General features: G+C 53.7%; 1 protein-coding gene across 2 annotated transcripts in view; it reads left to right on the top strand.

Annotated features, from left to right (window-relative positions):
- The window catches only part of WHRN (whirlin), a 48,497-nt gene that overhangs the window by 20,999 nt on the left and 3,224 nt on the right, over positions 1–24,274 (top strand). The window contains exons 3-10 of one of the 2 annotated variants that reach the window (XM_050319782.1): positions 2,705–2,830; positions 13,164–13,366; positions 13,706–13,742; positions 15,289–15,501; positions 16,417–16,629; positions 23,028–23,099; positions 23,496–23,916; positions 23,958–24,083. In XM_050319782.1, the coding sequence (XP_050175739.1) occupies positions 2,705–2,830; positions 13,164–13,366; positions 13,706–13,742; positions 15,289–15,501; positions 16,417–16,629; positions 23,028–23,099; positions 23,496–23,916; positions 23,958–24,083 (1,411 nt within the window). Of the gene's footprint in view, positions 1–2,704; positions 2,831–13,163; positions 13,367–13,705; positions 13,743–15,288; positions 15,502–16,416; positions 16,630–18,790; positions 18,824–23,027; positions 23,100–23,495; positions 24,084–24,274 lie in introns of both variants that reach the window. The other variant, XM_050319781.1, reaches the window with a different exon arrangement.

Below are 24,274 nucleotides of genomic sequence, written 5' to 3'. Positions count from 1 at the left end.
CTGGGACAGCACAGCTTGTGCTTCAGTGTCACCCCCAGCCGGGTGTGGAGTGGGGGCTCCTGGCACAGGGAGGTGCCCTCGGGGGTGGGTGAGGATGATGCTGTGCTCGGGGCACCCTCCTCTGCTCAGGGCCCGTCCCTGCAGACAGAGTCCCTTGGGAAACTGTGCAAAACAGTCCCCTCTGATCCCTAAGCCCTTAACATGGAGCGGCTCAGCCTTTTCCCTTCATCCCAGCAATCAGCTTATCCCTCCTCCTCCTCCTCCTCCTCAGCCTGACCCAGCCGAGCCCCCTGCCTGCCAGCGCTCTCTCTGTTTCCCAGCTATTCCCGAATCCCGCCGTTTGTCGCCGGGCTGGATGCTGGGAGCGCTGATTTCCCTGGATCCCCCCGCTGCTGCCGCGCTTTTCCCGCCGCGCTGCCCCGGGGCTCGCTCGGGGAGCCACGGCCATTAAGCTGATTAAGCCATGCAATTAAGCCCTCAGCAGCCCGGCTTGCTGGGGCTGCCAGCAGCGAGGTGTTTGTCAGCAAGTGCTTGGTTTTCTCCACGCGGCTTGGAAGAGCTTTCAGCCCTCTCTGGCTCGGGGTTGTATCCATCGCTTTCGGCTCCTGGAAGCCCAAGTTTTCCCTGGAACGCCAGGTTTGCCGTGGAACAGGTGTAAACAAACCAGCTCACGTGGCAGCACCTCAGGTGGAGAGGGAGAGGGAGTATCTCTTACTCCATCTGATGATGTCCATGTGGGAGAGCAGCTTCTCAGCTTACCAGCTCGCTGGGGTAGTGTTCAAGGGAGATGGAGATATCTGGATACCCCTCGTGTTGCCAGTTCTAGTTGTATGTGCTGTTCAGGGACCTGCAGAGGGGGTTTTGGCATTCCCAGTCTATTTTAACCTAATCTGTGACTCCATGCACTCTCCTATGTCCATTTTTTTCCAGTATTATGGATTTTTGAGAAGTTTGGCCCACAGTGGGGTGAAGAGGTTAGAGAAGGGAAACCCTAAATGTCATTAGGCAGACTGGGAGAAAACAGGACTTCAGAAAAGCTGAATATTTTTCTGGCTTTAGAAAACCACCCAGTGGAGTGTTCTGTGATGCAGAGCAGTGTTTCCATGTAAAGAGAAAGCTGAACTCATGTTTTTGCCAGGGAGATGCTCTGTTGGGTGGGTTCAGTGCCCAGCAGCCTCTCCAGCCTGGCATGAAGGTCTCTGTATAATTCCTTTAGAATGCTTCAAGCCTAAAATTGTTTCCAGCTCTTTCTGCACTTTACATGAGGGGAAGGACTAACCCAGGGGAACGTGAGGTTTGTGCAGCCCTACAGAAGGATGCTGGTCCAGGGAGTTAATGTCTTACAGTTCTCATCTCCAGCAGTTCCTGGAGTGTGGATATACAGGAGGAGTTGGTTTGCATCCATTTCATTAAGTCCAAAATTTGGAGCCTCAGGTACATCTGTGTCCTGCTGCTGATTTCTGTGTCGCTGCTGCTCCACCACCACGGTAGAAAATGGGTTTTCAATACCAGCCACTCTCAGGCTGGGCTGAATTCCCCATGTGATGCTGTGTCCTCTGGAAAGGCTGGTTAATTAGTGACTCAAAGCTGGAAATTGCTTTTCCATCCAGGTAAATGTGCAAGATTTTGGGTTGACTGCGGTGAAGGATTTTAAATATAAAAGCCCTTCACAAACAGCCTGTTTCTGGTTGTTTCTATCAGTGTGAAACACATTTTGGCCTTTCTCGTTTGTTTTTATTCCTGCTGTCTGCTTTTCTCCAGAAGTGACTTAAAACTTGGGACCAAAGCAAAAAGAAAAAAAAAAACCCTGGAGTTATTAATTTAGAAAGTGTCGTGCAGTGAGTGAACAAAGGCCATTTGAAATTGAGAGTCCTCCAGGGAGCTGAACACAGATTTGCTCGTGCACTCTAAATTCTCAGCTGAACACGCACTATGTTTTCAGGCCCTCTGAGGAGGGAGGCAGATGGAAGCTGTCTGATGGCTCTGGTGTGCTGTGCTGATCAGCATTTGGTGGGGAGAACATCTGTCCAGGTGCCGTGGGGTTGTGGAAAATCAGCCTGTCAGGTTGTGGGAAATGTTAAATGTCTTCTGCAATATTGTGCTGGCTGGCTGGAAAACTTGTCCTGGCGTTATGAATTAGAAATAATCAGGCACAGGAGCCCCTGGGCCTCTGTGGGGTTTGAGTTGTGGCTTGTTCTCCATATCCTTTCCCAAGGGGAGAGTGCCTGGAGTGGCCCCTCATAGTCAAGGAAGTGCCAGGGGCTGATTCCCAGTGTGGATGGAGTGGGATCATTGCTCTGTAATCACATGTTTGCACAGGGCATGGGATGCCAGAGAGGGGATTCACAGCCAGTCCTGGCTGGCACCTCTCCTTTGGTGCCTGTGGGGTTTTGGGGCTGCTCCCAGCTCGGTCTCTGCCCTGGAGATGCCCCTGTAAAAGGGGAGAGTGGAAAACTGCCATGGATCAGCTCTTCCCCTGGTTCATGGCTGAAACCCACCCAGGCCACATGTGCTGAATCCTCCCAGTGCTCCAGAGCTGTTTTTTCCTCTGGTGTTCCCCAGTGCCTCCTCAATCCCTCAGGAGCTGCCCTCTCCGACCCAGGGACACGATGGGAGTGCATCTCCCTGTTCCACCTGTGTGTCCCACCTCTCTGTTTGGCTGCACTCAGACACCACACAAATGGCTGTTCCTGTTCCTCTGCAGGTGAACCTGGTCCTGAACGAGGGGAAATCCCTGGGCCTCATGATCCGAGGAGGGGCAGAGTATTCCCTGGGCATCTACATCACCGGTGTGGATAAGGGCTCCGAGGCAGAGAGCACTGGCCTGAAGGTGAGAGCGACCCCAGAGAGGGCTGGGAGGGAGGTGGAGCTGCACATTTGGTGGCTGCAGGGCCAGGTCAGCACGTCCCTGCTGCTCTTCCTACCTCTTTCCCCCAGCCAAGCTTAGCTCTTAATGGGCAGCTCAGTGTTGCATTTCTGAGGTGGCTTTTCGGGGCAGGTTCTTGGGGTGTTTTGGGCCTGAGCCTGGAGAGAGCAAGGTGATGGTGCAGGGAGAAATGCAGCCTCACCACTCCTGGGGCAGGTTGTACTTGCCTTCTGCCCTACATCTGATTTTGAGACAGCCCAGGAATGGTTTTGGTGTGGACATCTAAGAGTGCAGCAGAAACCTGGCAGGTGAATCACAGAATAGCTGGGGTTGGAAGGGACCTCTGGAGATCATCCAGTCCAACCCCCCAGCCCAGGTAGTCACCCACAGCAGGTGACACAGGAGCATGTCCAGGTGGGTTTGGGATGTCTCCAGAGAGGGACACTCCAGGTCCACCCTGGGCAGCTGTTCCAGGCTCTGCCACCTCCATGGAAAGAGGTTCTTCCTGATGGTGAGGTGGAACTCTTTGTGTTTTAGTTTATGGCCACTGCTCCTTGTCCTGTCACTGGGCACCACTGAAAAGAGTCTGACACCCCTTGGAGATATTGATATGAATTGATGAGATCCCTTCTCAGCCTTCTCTTCTCCAGACTAACCAGGCTCACCTGCCACAGTCTCTGCTCCCAAGAAAGTCACTCTTCACCTCCCTGAGCTGGCAGGGCAGAGTTTTCTGTTAAAGATCCTGATCCTGTCCTCTCTTCTTGCACTTTGCATCCAAAGCCATTGTGTTTGGAGCCAGTGCTGGGCACAAGGTGCTCTCAGCCTGCCTAAAGGCACGTGTTTGGAGGCCAGTTCACTGTGGTGGGAGCAGGTGTGTGCAGGTTTCCTCCTGCAGCATCCACAGGGATCATGTCTCAACAAGCAGAACCAGCAGGATCACCCTCGGGATAGAGCTGATCCATCAGCAGCCTAACTTGGCGTGACCTCCAGCTGCATCAGGCTCCTTCCACCGTCAAACAGGTTCCCAAGGGATGCTCTGGGGTTTGGCTGGGCCCTGGTCCAGGGTTGGCTGCAGGTTTGCTGCAGATCTTTGTTAGATGGAGATCCTGCCCCTCGTTCATCCCACCACGAACACTCACACAGCACCTCCGAGCCCCTCCAGCCTTCCCGCTGTGCCAGAACAGGATGGGGCATCCTGGGGTCACAGCTGTTCCTGGAAGGGACATTTGGGGTTAACACTGTGTATTTCCTAGGGCATTCACCAGGTAAATAAGGTGAAAGGGAGCCACTGGGTTTATCTCTGTGCCACTCAAGAATGGAGCAGAGAAAAAACCCTCTAAACTCAAGCTCCTCAGGCTGGAAAATTTTACTTCACTCAGGCTTCCTTTCCCAGTGTGTTTTTTCTCTCTAAATGACCCAGTTCCCTGCAATCACATCATGCCCTTTTGGCTTCCTCCAGTGCAATCCCACGGGCCCTGACAGTCAGTTCTTGCCCTGCTCCTTGTGTCAATCAAAATCTGATGGATGTTAAACTCTGTGATGTTCTCTCAATCCCCTGAAATGGTGCTGGACTGCTGAGGATCGAGGGGTAATCCACTCTGATCCCCTCCCTGCATTGTGAAGGGATAGATTTTTGGACTCAATGATCTTAAAGGTCTTTTCCAACCTAAATGATTCCACATTCTGTGATGCCTCCATCGATCAGCTCTGGGCAGTTTAGGGCTAAACCTTCAGTGGCCCCATAAAGTCACTTAAATCTGTCAAAGCACCAACTGGGGACAGTCTGGGGGAGTTCCCTTTGTAGTCAAGGAGATATTTTGGGGGTAATGCAGCCACTGCTGAACTTAACTGTGCTCTGCAGGCTCCTGTTTCTCTTTTTGACACAGAATAATAATAATAATGCTGCACTTGGAGGTTTGGATCAATCCAAGTTTTAATCTCTCTCTCGGGTCCTTAGCAGGGAAATGGGGGTTTGGCCCCTGTGACCTGAGGGGTCACTAGGATGGGCAGCTGTGGGAGCATCGTGGGCAGATAATGGAGTGTTTCTTAGGCAGCAAGAAGTGAGAGCTGCTGCTGGAAACTCCTTGCAGAGCCTTGGTCTCTCCCAGAGTGTAGGACACTCCTCTGGGCTGGCACCTCCCGGCAGCTGTGCCCACACACCCGACTGGGGTACCCAGCTGGATTCCAGGGGTATCAGGGCAAGGTCATGGTCAGAGACAGCAGGGACAGTGCCCTGGGACGCCAGGATTTCAAGACAGATGATAAGAGGCACAGGACAGCTTGTTTCTGCTTGATAGAGCTGGAAAGAGAGGGACTGGCTGGAGCTCCCTCGGGTGTCATGTGGGTGACCTTGGTGACGCCAGTGTGTCCCCAGCACCTGCTGACCTTTTCCAGAGTCAAGCACCATGTCCTGAAAGAAGCCTGAAAGGCAGGAAAAGAGAAGTTGCATTGTTTTCCTGGGGTTCTTTCAGTTTGACTCGTGTTTAACACCTCAGTACTTGCTCCAAATCCCTCTTTTTGCTGGGCGGGGAAAATCGCTGCTTTGCTTCCCTTTCCGTCCACCCCTGGTGAGCTCAGCAGGGCTGATGTCACTGTGCACGTTCACAGGGACACTCACAGCAGCACAGCTCCTGGCTTTATCCCTTCTCCAACCCCAGAAGGCTGGGAACGAGCCACACTCACACTCCATGGATGCACCCAGTGCAGTCCCTGCTGTCCCCTGTCCCTGCCACCCCGGTCCCACCACCCCGGTTTGTTTGCACCCCAAAGCCTCTGCTTATTGATTCTGCAGATGTCCCTCCTCACTGCTCTGTCCTCTGGCAGCTGATTTGTGCATCCAGCAGGCCGGTGCTGCTTGGAATGTCAGGCTTTATGTGATTTCAGATCAGCACAGGCACTTCCCGCCCTGATTTGTGTTTGCCTTGGGCTGTAAATTTAGTACTGCTCGGAGGTTTGGAGATAAAGAAAGGCCTTTTATGTCCTGCTGTTAGACATGGTTGGATGTAGGTTGTGTCCCCACGCTCCCTGTGCTGCTCCAGGTGGTGGTGAAAGGGATGTGGCACCACAAGGAAGGAAGAACTGGGGGGTAAATGTGATTTCCAGGTAGTTTGTTGCTCTGTGAAACAGAAAAATGGTGGGTTTGTTCAATGTGGGCTCGACCCAACCTTGCTGGGTCAATGGGAATGTTCCTGCTGACTTCCCAGGAGTGAATCCCTCTGTGGAGTTTGCTGCTGTCACTGCATTTGTTACCAGAATTGTTTGAGTTGATTCTGATGTGATGATGAGATTGGATATAAGGAAGAAATTCTCCCCTGTGAGGGTGGGGAGGCCCTGGCACAGGTTGCCCAGAGACGCTGTGGCTGCCCCTGCAAGTGTCCAAGGCCAGGTTGGAAGGTGTGACAGTGGAAGGTGTCCCTGCCCATGGCAGGAGTGGGACTGGATGATCTTTAAGGTCCCTTCCAACTCAAACAGTCTGTGATCTGTGATCTGTGATTCTACCAGACATTTTGTTTTTACCTTCTTGCATCTATGGCACCAACTCAGAGAATTTTTAGATATTCTAATAGTAAATCAACCAAACAATTGATGTTTTACATTTCCCTTAAATTTTGATCCAAGAGCAAACAACGTGGTACTGAAAACCAGGCGAAAACAAGGAAGTTTTTCCAAGTCCCAGGAGCTAAACTGGCTTTTTTCTGCCTTGGCCCTGAGGTGTGGGTCCCAGAGGAGCTGATGCTGGCTCAGGTGCTGCTGCTCTGCTCCCTCTGGCTCCGTGGCCATGAAAGGCAGAGCAGCAAACAGGCTGGATCGCTGCAGTCAGTCAATAATTAAATATTCATACTCCTGGCCTTGGCCTTCTTTATGTTTATTCATTCATGAAACTCCTGACAACGTGTTCCTGGGGCACGTTTTAAAATATGCTGCCTGGGAGTCAGTTCTCAGACTGAAAAAGTGAGTGTTAGCAGAGGCTGCAGAGCAGGGACGTGAGTCAGTCGTGTTTTGCTTTCAGCTTCTGTCCTTCCTGCCTCCTTCGTGACATTCCCAGCGATGCCATGGCCTTGTTCTGGTGGCATCCATGGCTCTTCTTATCCTGATTTCTTCCCTGCTCATTTTTTGCTGGTGGTGTATTTTGTCAGGGTTGTTGTTTTGGTTTGTTGTTTTTGTGGGGTTTTTTTAAGCCATTTTTGTTTTCTCTCTGTGACCTTTCCATCAGAAAGAGCAGATTTCGGGAGCTTGCTTTGAACACACAGCTCAATATTGAGTTTCCAGCCCAAGGGCTGGGGTTAAAAGAGGCTACAGTGATCCATATCTATCCATACATGAGAAGAGAGGAAAAGAGGGACTGTAAATAGGAAGAGGTGAATGATTTTACATCATCAGTGGCTGTCATAGAACAGAGAGTCATTTAGGTTAGAGAAGATCTCCAAGATTATCAGGTCCCTGAGCACTGCCAGGGCCACCATGTCCCCAAGTGCACATCCACATGACTTTTAAATCCCTCCAGTGATGGTGATTCCATCACTGCCCTGGGCAGCTGTGCCAGGGCTGGACAGCCCTTTCCATGAGGAAATTTTCCCAATGTCCAACCTAAACCTGCCCTGACACAGCTGGAGGCCGTTCCCTCTCCTCCTGTCCCTGTTTCCTGGGAGCAGAGCCTGACCCACCCTGGCTCCCCACTCCTGTCAGGGAGTTGCAGAGCCAGAAGGTCCCCCTGAGCCTCCTTTTCTCCAGGCTGAGCCCCCCCAGCTCCTTCAGCTGCTCCTGCTGCTCCAGCCCCTTCCCCAGCTCCATTCCCTTCCCTGGACACAACTTGGTGTTGTCTGAAAACTGAGGGTGCACTCGATCCCCTCGTCCCAAAGCTGCCCTTTGAAAGCTGGGTTGTGTTTTGAGGTCTGCACATGGACAAAGATACTGAAAAAAGAAGGGAAGATAAAATAAAAACCTTGTGGCTCTCTCTGAGTCTGGGGAACGAGCTGCAGAGTGAGGGATCAATCAGGAGGTGTGTGGTTGTGGTACCCAAGATGGAACGTTTCTCCTGGAGTGGTCCTTCCAATGGTGCCACCTCAATGGGAACAGATGTTGTTTAAATGGCTCCCGTCCTGGAAGGCCACCAGAACCCTCCCCACAGTAATGCCACAACCTCTGCCAGCCCCCAGAGACCATTTCCTCTCCTTGTGCTTTCATTCCCATCTGTGTCTGCTTTGTTCCTCCTATTTGTGTTGCAAAGCGGTTGGGAAAAGAGCACGTTTTCAGGCAGCACTTGGCACCAATCATTCCCTCCCCTGCTCCCAAATCTCTCTGATCCTTCCACCAGGCTGTGTTGGCCTCGTTGGCCATGGATCACCTGCCCTGCCCCATTTCCCTCCTGGAGAAGCCGAGCACCTCCTTATTTTTCTTACTTAATTTGGTCGATTCCCGATCGATTCATACGTTTCCCTGCCCGTCTTTTTAATTTCTTAAGGTCTGCTTTGGGTAATTATTTGTGCTGGGGGGAGGCTCCTTCTACTTTAGTGGTATCTCAAGTGTAATTTAGCCCCTCTCCTGGCACATTAGTGACATTAAACAGGACTGGTGCTAATGCCAAACCATTTGGCACCCTGTTAGCCCTGGTAGTCCCAGCTCAATTTGGTGTCATTTAACGTTAACTCATGTTTAAAATCTCCCCCCTGTTTTTCTGTCTGTGTGACTGAACTTCTCCCAGAGCCTATTTTGATTATTTTTAAGAGACCTGAGCTGCTCAGAAGCCTTGTCTGAAGCCCATTAAGTTTCTCTTGGCTGCACCTCCCTTTCCCACGTCACTCCCTCTGTCTCCACAAGGAGAAGGAGCCAGGCCTGTCATCGAGGTGTGTTATTTCCGAGCTCTGCTCCTTGTCATGCTCTGTCACCTTTTGCATGTCATGTTCAGCCCCTGCATTTCAGGGTACATTTATCCCCGGGAAATGAGAATAATTCCACTTTCAGAAGTGCTCAAGTGCTCAGCACGTCCTGTGTGTCCACCCACCATTAGCTGAGCACAACTGGAAACTTGTTCCTGAAATATCCAGGGCAATAATTTTCCTGTATTTTATTTTTTGTGTGTGTGTGTGTCTTATTATTACTTCTTTTATTCTGTGCCAGTTTTGAGCTGTGCATACAGCAAATCACTTTTCAGGGTCAGCTTTTGTTTTACTGGCTGGTTCTTTTTGCTTCTCTGCAGTTTTTTGTCACCTTCCCAGTTGTCCTTGACTTTGGGGAGAAAATATAATTATTAGCTATGGTAATTAGCAACAAATCCTTTCCAGCTCTAATAGGAGTCTATGACCAAGATAGGCTGATTTGCAGACATTTGGGCTGTCCAGTGATTTCTTTTTATCTGCCCTTCACCAGCAATTATTTTTGCAAGGTCTGGTTGGTTTTTTTTGTTTGTTTGTTTTTGTGGGTTTTTTGGTGTGTGGTTTTTGTTTGGTTGGTTGGTTTGTGTGTGTGTGTGGTTTTTTGTGTTGGTTTGTTTGTGTTTGGTTTTGGTTTTGTTTTTTTTTTTGTCCCTGCACGAGGTGCTCGAACTTATCCAAGTATTTTGTGGGTGGTTTTTCCCACCTGGTGTTAATATTCTGGAAGCACCTGGGAGAAGTGGTCATGTGCTGGGCACAGGAGACCAGAGGGATGTGAAGGACATGGAATAAATGTTGAGGAAGTGATGAAGGACAGACACAGAGGGATGAAGTAGCTGGTCCAGGGCCCTTCCCTGGTACAACAAGGACTTGCCAGACTCCTGTTGGGTTCTCTCTTGAAAGGAGGAATTAGGGAAAGATTATTAAATCTGTGTAACTGTCTTGAAACAAAAGAATCATGAAAGTTTAATGCCTGATATGGAAAACTATTAAAGATTCATAATTGCAATAGAACTGTCTAGTCAGATTTGGGGGTTTATTGTTTTGGTGCTGCAGTGAGCTCGGTGCTCCTTCTTTTAGCAGGAAAATCCACTCCAGTGGGTTGGCTGATAAATCAGAAAGCCCTGAGAGATGATATTCATTCCACCTGAACGTGTGTTCCTCTTGGCAGTTCAGGCACTTGCATAATTTCCCTTCCCTGTTTTGTTGTTCATCAGCAATTTTCTGATGGGGGGGGGGGGTTTTTAAAGCTGGCAGAGCTTGAAGGGAGTCTGAGATGTTTGTCGAGTCTGTTTGTTTGGGAACGTGGGTTTGTGATATTTACCCTCCCCTGGGCTCCCTCCCTGCCCGTTTCCTGGTGCCTGTGGATCAGCTCAGGTGGATCAGCTCTGGCCTGGGCTCTCTGTGTGCAGCTGCCTCACAGAGCTGGCTCTGGGCTGTCTTTCCCTCGAGCCAGGGAAGTTCCACATCCCTAGCCCACGATTTGGGTGGGTCTGTGCTCTGCAGTCTGCTGGGCTCGGTGTGACATCCCAGATCCGCTCCGGGATCTCTCCCTCCAGCAGGCAGCACAAAGGGCCACCAGTTCTGTGCCCAGAGCTGCCTCTTGCCTTCCCACAGGGCAAATCAGAGGATGGGAGGGCCAGCCAGGAACAGGTGGCTCCATTTGCAGGACCTGCTGCTCAGAGTGTGTTCCTGGAGCCAGAGCAGGAGCTGCTGCAGCCCCTGTGCCCACACCGGGGCCGTGCAGGGGCTGTCACAACACTCCCTCTTCCCCCTGAGGCCCAGGTTGGATCATCCCAGCTCACAGGGTTTGGATCCCTGCTGGGTTGGCCCCAGGGCTGTGGGTTTGGCCCTTCCCTACATCATCCCTTGCCTGCTGAGCCACAGCTGCCCTGTGACAGCAGTCGTGGGGACAGCCAGCACAGGGCATGGGCTGACACGTGTGAGGGAAAACTCAGGGGCTCTGGCAGTGGTGGTGGTGGGCACTGGGCTCTGCCACAGCCCTTGTGATCCACCAGCCCTTCCGTGTGTCACAGAGGAGGGAACTGTCCCCAGAAGTTTGGGAGGTTCCATGTTACTGAGCTCCCCAGCACAGCAAGGACGTGGAGCTGTTGGAGTGAGCCCAGAGGAGGCACCAAGAGGATCAGAGGGATGGAGCAGCTCTGCTGGGAGGAAAGGCTGGGAGAGCTGGGATTGTTCAGCCTGGGGAAGAGAAGCTTTGGGGTGACCTAACTGTGACCTTCCTGTACCTGAAGGGAGCCCATGGATGGAGAGAGACTGTTTCCAAGGGCCTGGAGTGACAGGACAGGGGGAATGGCTTCACACTGTGAAGAGAGTATGTTTAGATTGGATTTTAGGAATAAATCCTTCCCTGTGAGGGTGGGGAGGCCCTGGCACAGGTCACCCAGAGCAGCTGTGGCTGCCCCATCCCTGGAAGTGTCCAAGGCCAGGTGGAATGGGATTTGGAGCAACCTGGGACAGTGGAAGGTGTCCCTGCCCATGGCAGGGGTTTGGAACAAGATGATCCTTAAAAGTCCCTTCCAACACAAACTGTTCTATGAGTCTATGAAGAATGAGGCAAATCAGCTCAGGGTCCCTGGATGGAGCTGAACATGGAGCTGAGCTCTGCTGCATCCTGACTTGGTGATCTTAAAGGCCTTTTCCAACCTAAGTGACTCCATGGTTCTGTGGTGCTCTTGCTCCAGCTCCTTTTTTCCTATCAGAGCCTCCTTCTGGCCTCCTCTGAATGCTCCTTCTGAGCATCCTCTGTCCTTTCAGCAGAGGGAAGGGTAAACAGGAGCCCTTCCCTGGCTTCTCATTATAGCCAGCATTATTTTGTACAGCTCCATCCAGCTCCCCACACATTATCTCCTCTCTAAATTTAACAGGCCTAATCTGTTCGATCTGTCCTTTCACAGGCACCTTCATCTGCCACTAATCATTTTTGTTTCGCTTCCTTACAACTTTTCTCTCCCTTGCTGGGCAGGCAGAGATGTGGCCAGGGAATGAACTTGCAGCATTCACTTGGATATATGGACATTACACTCATTTTAGAGCTGTTCTTGATTTGTTTCTTACCCCAGTTTCCCATCACATCTTTTTGTTGCAGATGTTCTTGATCCTTCTCACAGCTGCATCCTGGGCAAAGCAGTCCATGAGCTGGTGGTTGTGTGTCCTCTCTGTCATTCACAGGATCATGGAATGGGTTGGGAATCTTAAAGCCCATCTCCTTCCAGCCCCCTGCCATGGGCAGGGACACCTCCCACTAGTCCCAGGTCGCTCCAAGCCCATTCCAACCTGGCCTTGGACACTTCCAGGGATGGGGCAGCCACAGCTTCTCTGGGCAACCTGTGCCAGGGCCTGCCCACCCTCACAGGGAAGGATTTCTACCCAGTATCCAATCTAAACCTTTCCTTCAGTTTAAAGCCATTCCCCCTTGTCCTGTCCCTCCATCCCTTGTCCCCAGTCCCTCTCCAGCTCTCCTGGAGCCCCTTTAGGCTCTGGAAGGGGCTCTTGGGTCTCCCTGGAGCCTTCTCTTCTCCAGGTAAACCCCCCCAGCTCTCCCAGCCTGGCCCCAGAGCAGAGATGCTCCATCACTCTGAGCATCTTTGTGGCCCATTTTTCTCTGACTTTTCCCAATTCTTGTGCCTTTTCTGCTGGGAATGTCCTCGTGGGGATGCCTGGACACGCCACGGTCAGGCCGTATCAGCACCGTGTCTGGCACTGTGATGTGGTCACTGTGCCCTTCACTGGATTCTTTAGTGGAAGGAAAACATCCCAGGAAGACAGGGAGAGGAATGGATGCCTTTGTCAGGTTTATACCCACTTTGACCTGGATGCCCTGGAAGCACAGAGAAATACCCCATGGGTCCTGTGCCTTGAACACTGCCAGGCTGTCAGGGAAATTCCTGGTTACTGCAAAGGCCCTGCCCACAAAATAAAAGCTTTTAGGAGCTGCTGGGGAGGAAATGGGAGCAGAGGAGGGATGGAATCCAGCTGTCTCAGATCCTACAGTTTACAGGGGGTTGGAGGCTGTGGTGAGACACTCCAGTTGAACCTCCCTGCTGCACACGGAGATCTGAGGTTTGGGGCTTCCACAGATGGTTCCCAGCCCCCCAGATCAGCAGGAGGGGTTGGGGCTGGAGGCCTTGGTGTTCTTTGGGGTGCCTGCAGTTGGTCTGCAGGTCTGGTTGATGGAGGAGACTGGGCTGATTGGTCTGACACGGGATCCTAGACAGGCTCCTCCAGGCTTTACAGACTGGTCCTTCAGTGGCTCCCAGCTTGAGTGCTTGGTCTCCAGCCAAAACCATTTTTCTTGGTTCCTCCAACTGCTGTATCCTGACTTCGGTGGTGGGAGAGGGAGGCGTATTCCTAACAGGGAAAGCTCCCAGAACTTTCCAGGCTCACCCCCATCCCGACTCTTGCAGGTGGGAGACCAGATCCTGGAGGTGAACGGCAGGAGCTTCCTGAGCATCCCCCACGACGAGGCCGTGAAGCTGCTCAAGTCCTCGCGGCACCTCATCATGACGGTGAAGGACATCGGGCGCCTGCCCCACGCCCGCACCACCGTGGACGAGACCCGGTGGATCAGCAGCTCCCAGCTGGGGGAGACCCTCGTCAGCTCGGCGGGGTACGTGCCTGGGACAGCCCCGGGGGGCTCACTGAGGAGTGGGGGGTGTGCTCAGAGCCCCAGGAGGGTGGGGCACACGGTCACCCCAGCCCTCGCCACGTGACGTGGTGCAGCCTGTCCAGGGGAGCACTCTGTGCCGGGGTGTGTGGTCACTGTATCAGGTGAAGCATCTCTGACCTGGTCTGGACAATGTGCTGCTGCCCCTTGCCCTTCTCTCAGGCCAGAAGCTCTTGGCTTCCAGGCACAGGGAGGAGAGAAGGTGCCAGGTCCTTTGCCAGGTCCTGTGCCAGGCCCCAGTGATGAGGGATCAGCACTAACTGATCTTCTCCCTCCTCGCAGGGCAGTGGGCAACCATGCTGTGGAGATGGCAGCCAGGGTAAGACAAACCTTTTGCCTCATGCCTTGTGAAAGAAAAAAAAACAAATCACTGTTATTATCATTTGTTTTCCATAGGAGGGAGGGCTTTGAGCTCCTGATTATGGAAGGGATGGTTGGTTTGGTGAGGGTTTTAATGGGCCTTTCTCCTCCCCACCTCATGTTGGCAGCTGACAAGTGACACAGTGGGTGCCCCCTCTCCTGTGCCACTGGTGAGTCACTTCTGCAGCACATCTGGTGCCTCCCAGCCTGGCAGCGAGCACCTTCATGGGCAAAGGGCAATGATTAGGCAAGGACACCCTGCAGATGGGACTAGGGTGCTTTCCACATGGTGGATGTCTCTGGGTCCTGCCAGCTGCTGGGATCTTTCCCAGCTGGAAGCAGAGCAGAGCCAGGCCTCTCCAGCACACCAGGCAGTGGCAGGGACTCACCCATGCTGTGCCCTGCTGCTCTGTGCCAGTGTCTTCTCCCCTCACCTCTCTGCAAAGCACATTTCTTTTAAATGGAAATAAGGTGGGGAGGTTTCACAGGTGGCTCTCACTGATAACAGCCTTGTACTCTTTGCTGGCAAAACATGTTCCCCAGCCCCAACTCCTCTGGCTCTAGGATAGTCAGAATCTCTTGTCTGGCTCCCTATCCCTGTGCTGACTGTGCCAGCACTGCCTGGGAGGGAACAGCAAGGACCTCCTCTTAGAAATCCCTCTCAAAGGGAAAAAAGCTTTTCATCTGCAGCCAGACTTGTCTCTCCCTGGGGCCCCTTTGGTTGCCAGTGGCTCTTTCTTCATCAGGGTCTGCTTCAAGCTGGCACTGGGGGCAAATGTGCCTTTTCCAGAGGATGGGAAGTTGGCCTGTCTCTCGTGGCTCCCGTTCCCCCAGGTCTGCCAGGGAGGAATACAGCCTGTGATTAAATCACTGGTCAAGGACAGTGTCCCTGCTTGCTGAACAGGGCTGGGAGGCTGTTTTGGTTTTCAACTGGTGCTGCATAAACTCACAGAATCCATAGTTTTGTAAGGTGTCCTGAGCTGGGACCCACAAAATCATCCAGTCCAGCTCCTGGCCCTGCACAGACACCTCAGCAATCCCACCCTGTTCCTCAGAGCATTGCCCAAACCCTCCTGGAGCTCTGGCAGCCTTGGGGCTGTGCCCACTGCCCTGGGGAGCCTGTTCCGTGCCAACCACCCTCTGGGGGAAGAACCTTTCCCTGAGATCCACCCTGAGCCTGCCCTGACACAGCTCCAGCCATTCCCTGGGGGCTGTCCCTGCTCACACAGAGCAGAGCTCAGTGCCTCTGATCATGGCTCTGGAGTTACCCAGACAAGTGGTGACACCAAACAGCCCTGCTGTTGAATCCTTGGTGGGTCACCTGCCTTGAGTCATCTCAACATCCCCCTTCCACTGCTGTTTCCAGCTCGCTCAGGGGCAGCTGGATGAGGGCAGTGCTCTGGGACACAGGCAGGGGGGCAGTTCTCAGTCCAGCTGTCTCAGGAGAGGGAGAGCAGCTGATTCCTCGTCACCCCAGCCCAAATCCTGTCTCCTGTCCCCCCCAGCCCGTGTTTTACCGAGGGCTGGCGGGCTCCCAGGTGACCCTGAGCAGCATGGTGAACCAGACCCGGGTGATGCTGGAGGAGCAGGCACGGCACCTGCTCAACGAGCAGGAGAGGGCCACCATGGGCTACTACCTGGACGAGTATAAGGAGGGCAACATCTCCGTGGATGCCCTGGTCATGGCCCTCTTTGAGCTGCTCAACACTCACGCCAAGGTGAGGCTGGGAAGCGGGAGAACACACAGGTAACCCCTGGAATGCCAGGATTGGAGGAAAATTTATTTCCAAAGTCAAGAGCACTCGGCTTAAAAGAACATTAATCCTGATGGTGCTTCAAACACCGGGCCTGAGAACAACATAACCCCTGCTCTCCTCAGGGCTTTTGTAATTTCTGGCCCCCTTCCTGTGAGGACCTTAGACAAATCTGCAGGATTTATCTTTTTCTCATACCAGGGGGTGTTTCTCCGTGATGGAGAGGAGAAAACATCTAAAACTGTCTCTGGGGAAGGATGCCTCTTTTAGGCAGGAGAGCTTTCCTAAGTGAAACAAGCTCTGATCTCCTCACCATAATTCTTTGGGAAGGTCTTCTACCCTTACAGAGACCCGTGGCAGGGTCAGGGGCAGCTTCTGGTACCTGGGCTGAGCAGAGCTGTTGTCACACTGTGGGCATTGTCACACTGTGGAAGTTGTCACAGTGTGGCCTGATGCCTCCAAGATGATCTGCTCAGGGTGAAGGTGAGGGTATAGAAGCCAAATCCAGGTGTAGCACATTAGCACAGAGTCATCCCAGTTATCACAGAATGTTTTGGATTGGGAGGGACCTTAAAGCCCATCTCATTCCACCCCCTGCCATGGGCAGGGACACCTTCCACTAGCCCAGGTTGCTCTATGCCCCGTCCAACCTGGCCTTGGACACTTCCAGGGATGGGGCAGCACAACCTGTTCCACTGCCTCAACATTCTGGGGGATGCAGGCTGGTGTTCAGTGGCAGAGGAGCTTCTGGTGATGTTTGGGACCGAACCTCCTGCTGTGTCACCTGCCAGTACATCCCATGGCCAGTGCTGGGCAGGGTGGGAGGGCGGGTCTGTGGTCCTGCTCCAACCTGTCTCTGGCTGTGTCTGCCCGGCCCAGTTCTCCCTGCTGTCCGAGGTGCGGGGGGTGATCTCCCCTCAGGACCTCGACCGCTTCGACAACCTGGTGCTGAAGAGGGAGATCGAGTCCATGAAGGCCCGACAGCCCTCGGGGCCCGGCGCCGCCACCGACTCCTACTCCATGATGTCCTACAGCGACACCGTGTCCTCCTCCAGCAGCCACTTCACTGCCACCACCGTCAGCTCGGCCCGGGTGAGTCCCCCCAGGTGATCCTTCCCCTCTCAGCCCCTACTCCTGAACCTGAGCCTTACCCCAAACTCTGTTCCCTGGGAACCCTGTTCAATCCCCCCCAATTCTCCCAAAGCTTTTCTTTTTCCTTTCGGTTTGGGGGGGATTTTTAGGTGGAATAAAGTGATGCCACGACACGTGCTGGGTGTCTCTGTGCTCCTGTCCCCCTCCCCCCCATGAGGGCTGTGGTGCTGCATGTCACTTTGTCCCCAGTGAGGACAAAGCCTGTCTCCCTTCCAGGACAGAGCCCTGCATTTGAAGGACAAACATGGGTTTAAGTGTGTGGACAAATGGCTCATTTCATTGAAAAAAAAATTAAATGGGAAAAAAAGCTCTTCAAGACTCCTCTAGGCAGTTAAGACAAATCTCTTTGCCAAACTTGTAACTCAGCTTTGGAATTCGGTCTTTACTGCCTTTTAGTTATTTATATTTTCAGAAAGCACGGCACTAAATGTATTTTCAATAAAAACTATCCCAGCGTACACACAAATATGGAGGATAAAATAATAAGTGTAGCAGCAGAAGGCAGGTTTCACGATGCATAAAAACCACAAATGAGTTGAATTTCATAGCCCTCACCTAAGTAATTCCAAACTTTCATCCCCAGACAAAGCAGGAAGGCCATTAGGGGTTTTAAGCCCAACGAACTAAAGAGAGATGGTTTATCTTTAAAATGTTACTTTGCAGACAGAGAGCTCCATCCACACAGAAATCCCAGCAATGTGCTGCTGCCACACTGTGCCTGCTGCTGTTCATCAGCTTTTAAATCAGCTCCTTAAAGATCCTGGCTGCCTGTTCCCACTGCCAGTGGCTGCATCCCATGCCAGCCCCTGCCTGCTCTCCAGCACTCACTCCCACATCTCTGCCAGCCTGTCATGGCACGCACCGTCTAATTAAGTTGGTGTAATCACCTCAGAGTGTGCAGGCACACAGCCCCCAAATTAATTTCCTTAGCCATAAAGTGCCTTTCATCATAAATGCATTAGTAACCTTGGAAATTAAGCCCTTCCTGAAAAGAGCAGGGGACAATGGGCTGTGGTGCTGGTTCCTCTGCAAGGGAAGCACCCGCAGCTGGAGCGCTGGGATGGGGATATGGAGGGTCCAGGCAGCACAGCTGAAGGAGGAGAAAGAGGAGGGGGCTTTCGTGGGGCTCTGCCTGCCTACATGGGGTGGTGCAGCATCCCAGGAGAGTGTCAGAGCATCAGAGCTCTGCTTTTGTCCCATTAACTCCACAAATGCCCATTAGGAAGCCACCTGCTGTGCTCAGGGTGGATCCCACTGAGATCCTTTCTGGATCAGGAGAAACCAAGCCAGTTTTGCTCTGCTTTCCGAGGACCTGCTGGGAAAACTCTTCTGAAGTCTCTGAGGGCTGGCACAGGTTCTGCCAGGGCCGTGTGCTGGGTGTGACACCCTGCTCTCATGCTGTCCCCGCGCCTGGGGCTGTACCACGGGCCTCAGGTGTGCCATGCTCTGCCTCCTGCTCCACAGCATGTGCCCAGCGTGGCTGCTTGGGCTGGTGTGTGAGCAATGGCCCAGCCTCACCCTGGCACACGAGCCCAGAGCTCGGGGAGGGGGACCAGGGTGATGATCTGGCACAGAGGAGGGAGTGGGCTCTGTCTTAAAAGCACTGTTTTAAGAGCTTCCTTCACCCCTCGGTGACATCACGGGTCTTGTGGCACCCCTTTCCATGGGTGTGAGAGCACACCTGCCTCCAGGCTCTGCCTGGGTGTTGGGAATGCTGGCACTGGAGATGGTTGTCCCCACTGTTTGCTGAAAGAGTTGCCAAGCAAAAAGCACCGGCTCGTGGTGTGTTGGGGCTTGTCTCAGCTAACAGGGCAGAGAGAAGAGGGGCAGAGCTCCTGAACTGTTCCCTCTGCCCTGTTCTGCCCTAAACCCCGATGCCATTCCCCTCCCCAGCACCTCTCGCAGGAGCGACTCACCTCAGCCGTCACATCCAGCCCTGGAAGTGCAGCTGGCTGTGGATTTGGGGTGTGTTTGGGGGGAGGAGGGAGGCGCTGTGCCGGGGTTTGCTCGTCTCGCTCCTTTGCTCTGCATCCTCCCTGATGTCACGTTCTCGCCTTTGTGCTTGTTTTCCTCTGCTCTCCCCACCCCGGCACGTCCCCAGGAGCGGCTCCTGTGGCTCATAGACCTGATGGAGGTAGGGGAGGAGGGCGAGTGCTGCTGTTGGATGGGCTGGTGGGGGGGTGAGTTGTGCCGGGGGAAGGCGGGGATGGGCTGTCCAGGGACTGACATGCGGCTCCTCCACGTGCTCTGCCACCTCGTTTCACCCATCCCTGCCTGTTCTCTCTGCTGAGGAGAGCCCCTTTCCCCAGCCTGCAGTGCACACAAGGCTCAGAGCCTTGAGCCAGACCCGGCTGGTGACAGTTCCTGCCTGCCCTGAGTGCCACAGACCCAGGAATGGGGTTTTGGAAGGACCAACAGCATTGGTGGACCCCAAACTGCTGTTCCTGCTCTGTGTGCTGCTGTGCTGACTTGCCGTGTGGGCATGATGGCTAAATACCAGTAGACTCCTAAAATAACTGAATGGTTTGTGCTGAAGGGATTTTTAAAGCCCATCTAGTCCAACCCCCTCCTGCCATGAGCAGGGACACCTTCCACTATCCCAGGTTGCTCCAAGCCCCATCCAACCTGGCCTTGAACGTTTCCAGGGATGGAGCAGCCACAGCTTCTCTGGGCAACCTGTGCCAGGGCCTCACTACTGCTGTTATAAAAAACTTCCTTCTATCTAATCTAAATTGACCCTGTTTTAGTTTAAAACCATCACCCCGTGTCCTATCACAGCGAGCCCTCTTCGAAAAACCTGTCCCCATCTTTCTTCTAGGCCCCTTCAAGCAGTGGAATGCCATGACAAGGTCTCCCCAGATCCTTCTCTTCTCCAGGCTGAGCAAGCTCAGTCCTCTCAGCCTCTCAGCAGGCTGGCCACACCCCATCATCATGTGCTGGGAACAGTCCTCTCAGAGGATGAGGATGGAGACAGAGTGAAGCCACTGCATGTGGGGCATTGTCACCTTTAGTGCCCCTAAAGTCTTGATCAGGGACTTGGGGCTCCTCCAGCCCTGCAGCTGCATTCCAGAGTGGGACAGGGAAGAGGAGAGAGAAGGAAAACTGGGCTTGTTCTCAGGCTGGTGCAGTTGTTCAAAACTGAGACCCTGTGGGACTCAGGCTGAGTGGCTCTGCAAAGCTCTCGTTAGCAGTAACTGGAAATTAAGAGACTGATTTGGAGCTGAGAGGTTAATTAAAGGTTGAGCTGTGTTCCCCGGGGAGGTGGCAGTTTCTCCACCCTTTAATCTGCAATTGAAAGCTGTCTGCCTGTCTGACAGATGCTCTCCAGCTCCATCACTCCTGCCAGGGGCTCTGAGCAGGATAGGAAGGACAGACATTTCCCAGCTCCTCTGTGAAGGAAGGGACTCACCTGGCCCCCAATTTCTATAGGGAACTGGAAAATAGAGGGGGTAAAGGAGCAGGGAGTGGGCAGGAGGGAGCAGCCTCCTCAATATAAGACTCATTTCTCAGTGCAATGGCATGTGGGGAGTCTTTCAAGGGAAATCCAGGAAGCTCAGCCTCAGAAGCAGCCAATTCCTGGAAGCAAACGTGCTTGGCTTAAGAGCCATGGAGTTTTACAGCCCAGAGCAATCTCTGTTTAATTGCTTTTGCCCCCCAAAGAACTAAGCTGGGGGAAAGGCAAATCTCCTGCTCGCACACTGCCCCAGGAAAAGGAGGATGAGCAGCATCAGTGTCCCCAGCTGGGGGGGGAGCAGAGCTGGCAGTGGGATTGGGAGTGGAGGGAAATGTCTGTGCCCACCCAGTGTGTGCCACAGGAGTCACATCTGGGTGCACAGACTGTCCTTTCTGCAGGGCCAGGGCTGGGACATGGCATGGCAGGGGCTTGATGGGCACAGGGTTCAGTGGCAGGACTGGGGGAGGTGGCCCTGGCAGGTTTTAGAGGGGGAATCAGACAGACTCTGTGTTTTATCAGTGACATAACTGTGACTGTTTGACAACAGGCTGCTCCCAGTCATGCTGCCCAGAGAGGCTGGGGCTGCCCCAGACCTGGAAGTGGCCAGGGCCAGGTTGGAGCAAGTGGAAGGTGTCCCTGCCTGTGACAGGGGGTGGAATGAGATGATCTTTAAGGTCCCTCCCAACCCAAACTAGTCTGAGATTTTGTGTTTCTGTAGCACAGTGGTCTCATCCTCCTGCATTTGCCAGGAGCTCAGTGGACTTGTTGGGGCTGGTGGAGGCAGAAGTGGAGAGGGAAGTGTTAGGGACACAGCTGAGATGTCCCCAATCTCCACCAGGCTGGTGCTGAAATGTCACCATCTCTGCCTTGGCTCCTTCCCTCGTGCACACAGATGTTTGGCTGGATTCAGGGCTCTGGGCAGCATCTGGAGATGGGCTGGCACAGAGAGAGGTGGTATTTGGGCAGGTGTCTGCAGAACAGAGGAACCAGCAGCAAACAGGAGCTCTGGGACAGGCACTGGTGTGTTTAGTGCTGCTCTCCCAGCTCTGGGAGCTTTCTGGCTGAAAGCCAGAATTTGTTCCTTGGCACCATGCAGGGACAGGAGGCACTCGAGATTTTAAATTCACTGGCACTTTAATCAGATCTGAATTCTTATTGCTGATGTTTACACAGCCCAGAGCAGCTCATGATCAGTTCAGTCACTGTAAAGGCAGTTCTCTTTGGAAACAGCCCCACCTGCCTCTTCCTGCAGCCTCAGACACAGGGAATCAGCCCATCCCTCACACCAGTGCTTGGATTTGCACAGTCCTGTGCCATGTGAGCTCTGGATGGTGAGCTCTGATCTTTCTGATGCTGCAGCCACGTGTTCCAGCACAATCTGTCTCCTGCCCTGCCTTGGGAGGGTCAGTAACCCAGGAAGGGGTAGGGCCTGGCTTTAAACTGGAAGAGAGGAGTTTCAGATTGGATATTGGGAAGGAATCCTTCCCTGTGAGGGTGGAGAGGCCCTGGCACAGATTGCCCAGAGAAGCTGTGGCTGCCCCATCCCCAAGGCCAGGTTGAAGCAACCTGGTCTAGTGGAAGTGTCTCTAACCATGGCAGGGAGTGGAACAAAATGATCTTTAATGTCCCTTCCAACCCAAACCACTCTGGGATTCTCTGTTTCTCTCTCAAAAGCCACCTACCCTTATGTTGGATTAATTGATGATGAAACCAACCTTTTGCCAGAGGCAGGAGTAGTTTCCCAAGAGAAGATTTACCTGTCACTCCCTGAACAAGCCGTTTCTTTTTTGTTCCCATTCTCCAGGGCGCTTTCAGAAGCCACGGAGATAAAAGCACTTTGCATCAATGTTTTTGCCTCCTCTCTAATGCTCTTAATTGTCTCCCGTGTCTATTTTGGGACTCCAGCATCTTCCAGGCACAGCAGCAGCCTCCAGCAGCTGGGGGAAATGCAGATGCACCAGCATTTCAACTAATCAGCTGTTTACCCTGCAATAAATAACAGGCACTTAAACACAAACTGTGCCCTGCCCCATCCAGCAGGAGAGAACAAACATCTCTGTGAACGTGACAGGAGCCAAGTTCTCTCTTCCTGAGCAGCAGCAGCTCCTCTCCAGAGCCAGGAGTTGCTGTGGCAGTGGGGGATGAGTCTGGGTTTGCCCTTCCAGGGCCTTGCAGGAGCAGCAGGATGTTCCCCCCTGGCAGAGCACCCCTGGAGCCTGGGCAGAGCTCACCAGGGCAGAGCTGCACCCCCTCTGTGCCCCCCATCCTGCCATCCCTGGGACTTGGCCAGGGTGCCTGTCTGCTCTGCTTGGCTGTATCCATGTCCTCTCCTTGAGTCCCTCCTGACCCACAGCTGCCCCTGCACAGACAGGCTTACAATTCCCAGAACCCTTCCAGATTTCTGGAGCTGTGACATGTTCAAAACTGTGGTGTGGCATTTCCTGAGGACATTTTGACTCGTGAAGGGAAAGCAGCTTTGGTTTGCATGAGACCCACTGTTCTGGCTTGCAAGGGAGGGGAGTTTTGAACTCTTCTATTGCCCTTCTCCTGGGAAGGATCCTGATATTGAGCCTGAGCTCCTTGCAAATGAAGCAGGAGGAGCTGATTTGGGTCCAGAGGAGCTTATTCCTCCTCTGCAGGTCAGGCCCACAGCAGGCTTTGAGAACAGTTCTTAGCTTGGGAGAGCCTGTGTTCCCACAGAGCTGCTTTGATAGGATATGTGAGTCTCCAGGGAACCTCCAAGGAGACAAAAAACTTTGGGTGATTCAGGCCTTGCGTGGGGGGAGCTTTTGGGGGATCATTCCGTGTTCCCTGTCACACTGGCACTGTGGTGTTTGCTCTTACTGCTCTGACATGGTTTCCTCTGCTTTCTTTGCCCTCTCAGAACACGTCAGAACTGGAGGGAGCTGGGGACTGCCACCAAAGCAGCATCAACACCCTGCCAGACGTGTCCCTGGTAAGGCCCTGCAGGAGCTGCTGTGCCTTGGGTGGGAGCTGGAGGAAGACTGGGGGTACTGAGTTTTGCCTCAGCTTCAGTAGCTCTGCTGTATCAACACCCCAGGGATGTCAGAGAAGCCAGTTAATCCAGTTGGTTAGGAGAAGGATTCTGGCTGGCTGAGCAGGAGCAGTGCTGTGGGAGCCAAAGCAGAGACTGGGTGATTTGTCCTCTAATCGTCCTCACTTGTGAGTCATATTCGTATTGTCAGAAGGTCAGAAAGGTGTTTCTGTAACAAACCAGCCATGCTCACTGTGAAAAGGTAAAGACACAGGTGACACTGAGCCTGAGGAGGTCCTGGAGAAGTTCTCACAGCTGAGCACGGTGCCCTAAAACCTCCTGTTCTTGGTTTGGCAGGACGACATCTCCTCCTTCCCAGAGGAACCACCCAACTTCAAGCCTCCTCCTCCTCCCGCAGCCCCTCAGTTGCTGGACCCCTCAGCTGCCCAGCACAGGAACCCGGGGAAGGACAAGCCCAAGCGTCCCTCCTCTGAGTCCTCCCAGTCAGGCCTTTTCTTCGTGGCCCCCCGGAACCCCTCGCCCCCTCCCAGCGCCCCCGAGAAGGACACGGTCAGCGTGACCTCCACCGCCACCACCTCCACCGAGGACTCCTCCCCCAGCGCCATCTACGCCACCATCTCCCCATCCCTGCACGGCTCCCGCAGGCAGATGGATGCCCAGCTCTCCCTGGTCACCCAGCACCCCATCGGGCCCTTCCCCAGGGTCCAGTCCCCCACCAGGTTGAAGAGCCCGTCCCCGGAGGCTGGGGGGGTCCGGAGCCCCCATCCCCATCCCCTCCTCCTCCTCCCACCCACCCAGCGCCCCCTCCCCCGGACAAGGGCAGCCCCCAGGCCGTGGCCAACCAGCACTTCATCATGGTGGAGGTGCACCAGCCCAACAGCGAGCCCGACGTCAACGAAGTGAGGCCCCTGCCCCAGGCCAGAGGTGGGTGGCACCTGCTCCTCGAGGGAGGAACGGGGCAGGAGGCAGATCTGCCCCTGAGATGGAGCCCCTCTGCTCTGGAGCCAGGCTGGGAGAGCTGAGGGGTTCACCTGGAGAAGAGAAGGCTCCACGGAGAGCTGAGAGCCCCTTACAGTGCCCTGGGTCCCTTGGAGATGGAGAGGGAAAGGGGGACC

Source organism: Myiozetetes cayanensis, unplaced genomic scaffold (genome assembly GCF_022539395.1).
Source record: "Myiozetetes cayanensis isolate MyiCay16 unplaced genomic scaffold, myiCay2020 scf23, whole genome shotgun sequence".
Taxonomy (NCBI): Eukaryota; Metazoa; Chordata; class Aves; order Passeriformes; family Tyrannidae; genus Myiozetetes; species Myiozetetes cayanensis.
This window is presented reverse-complemented; position numbering and strand designations above follow the sequence as displayed.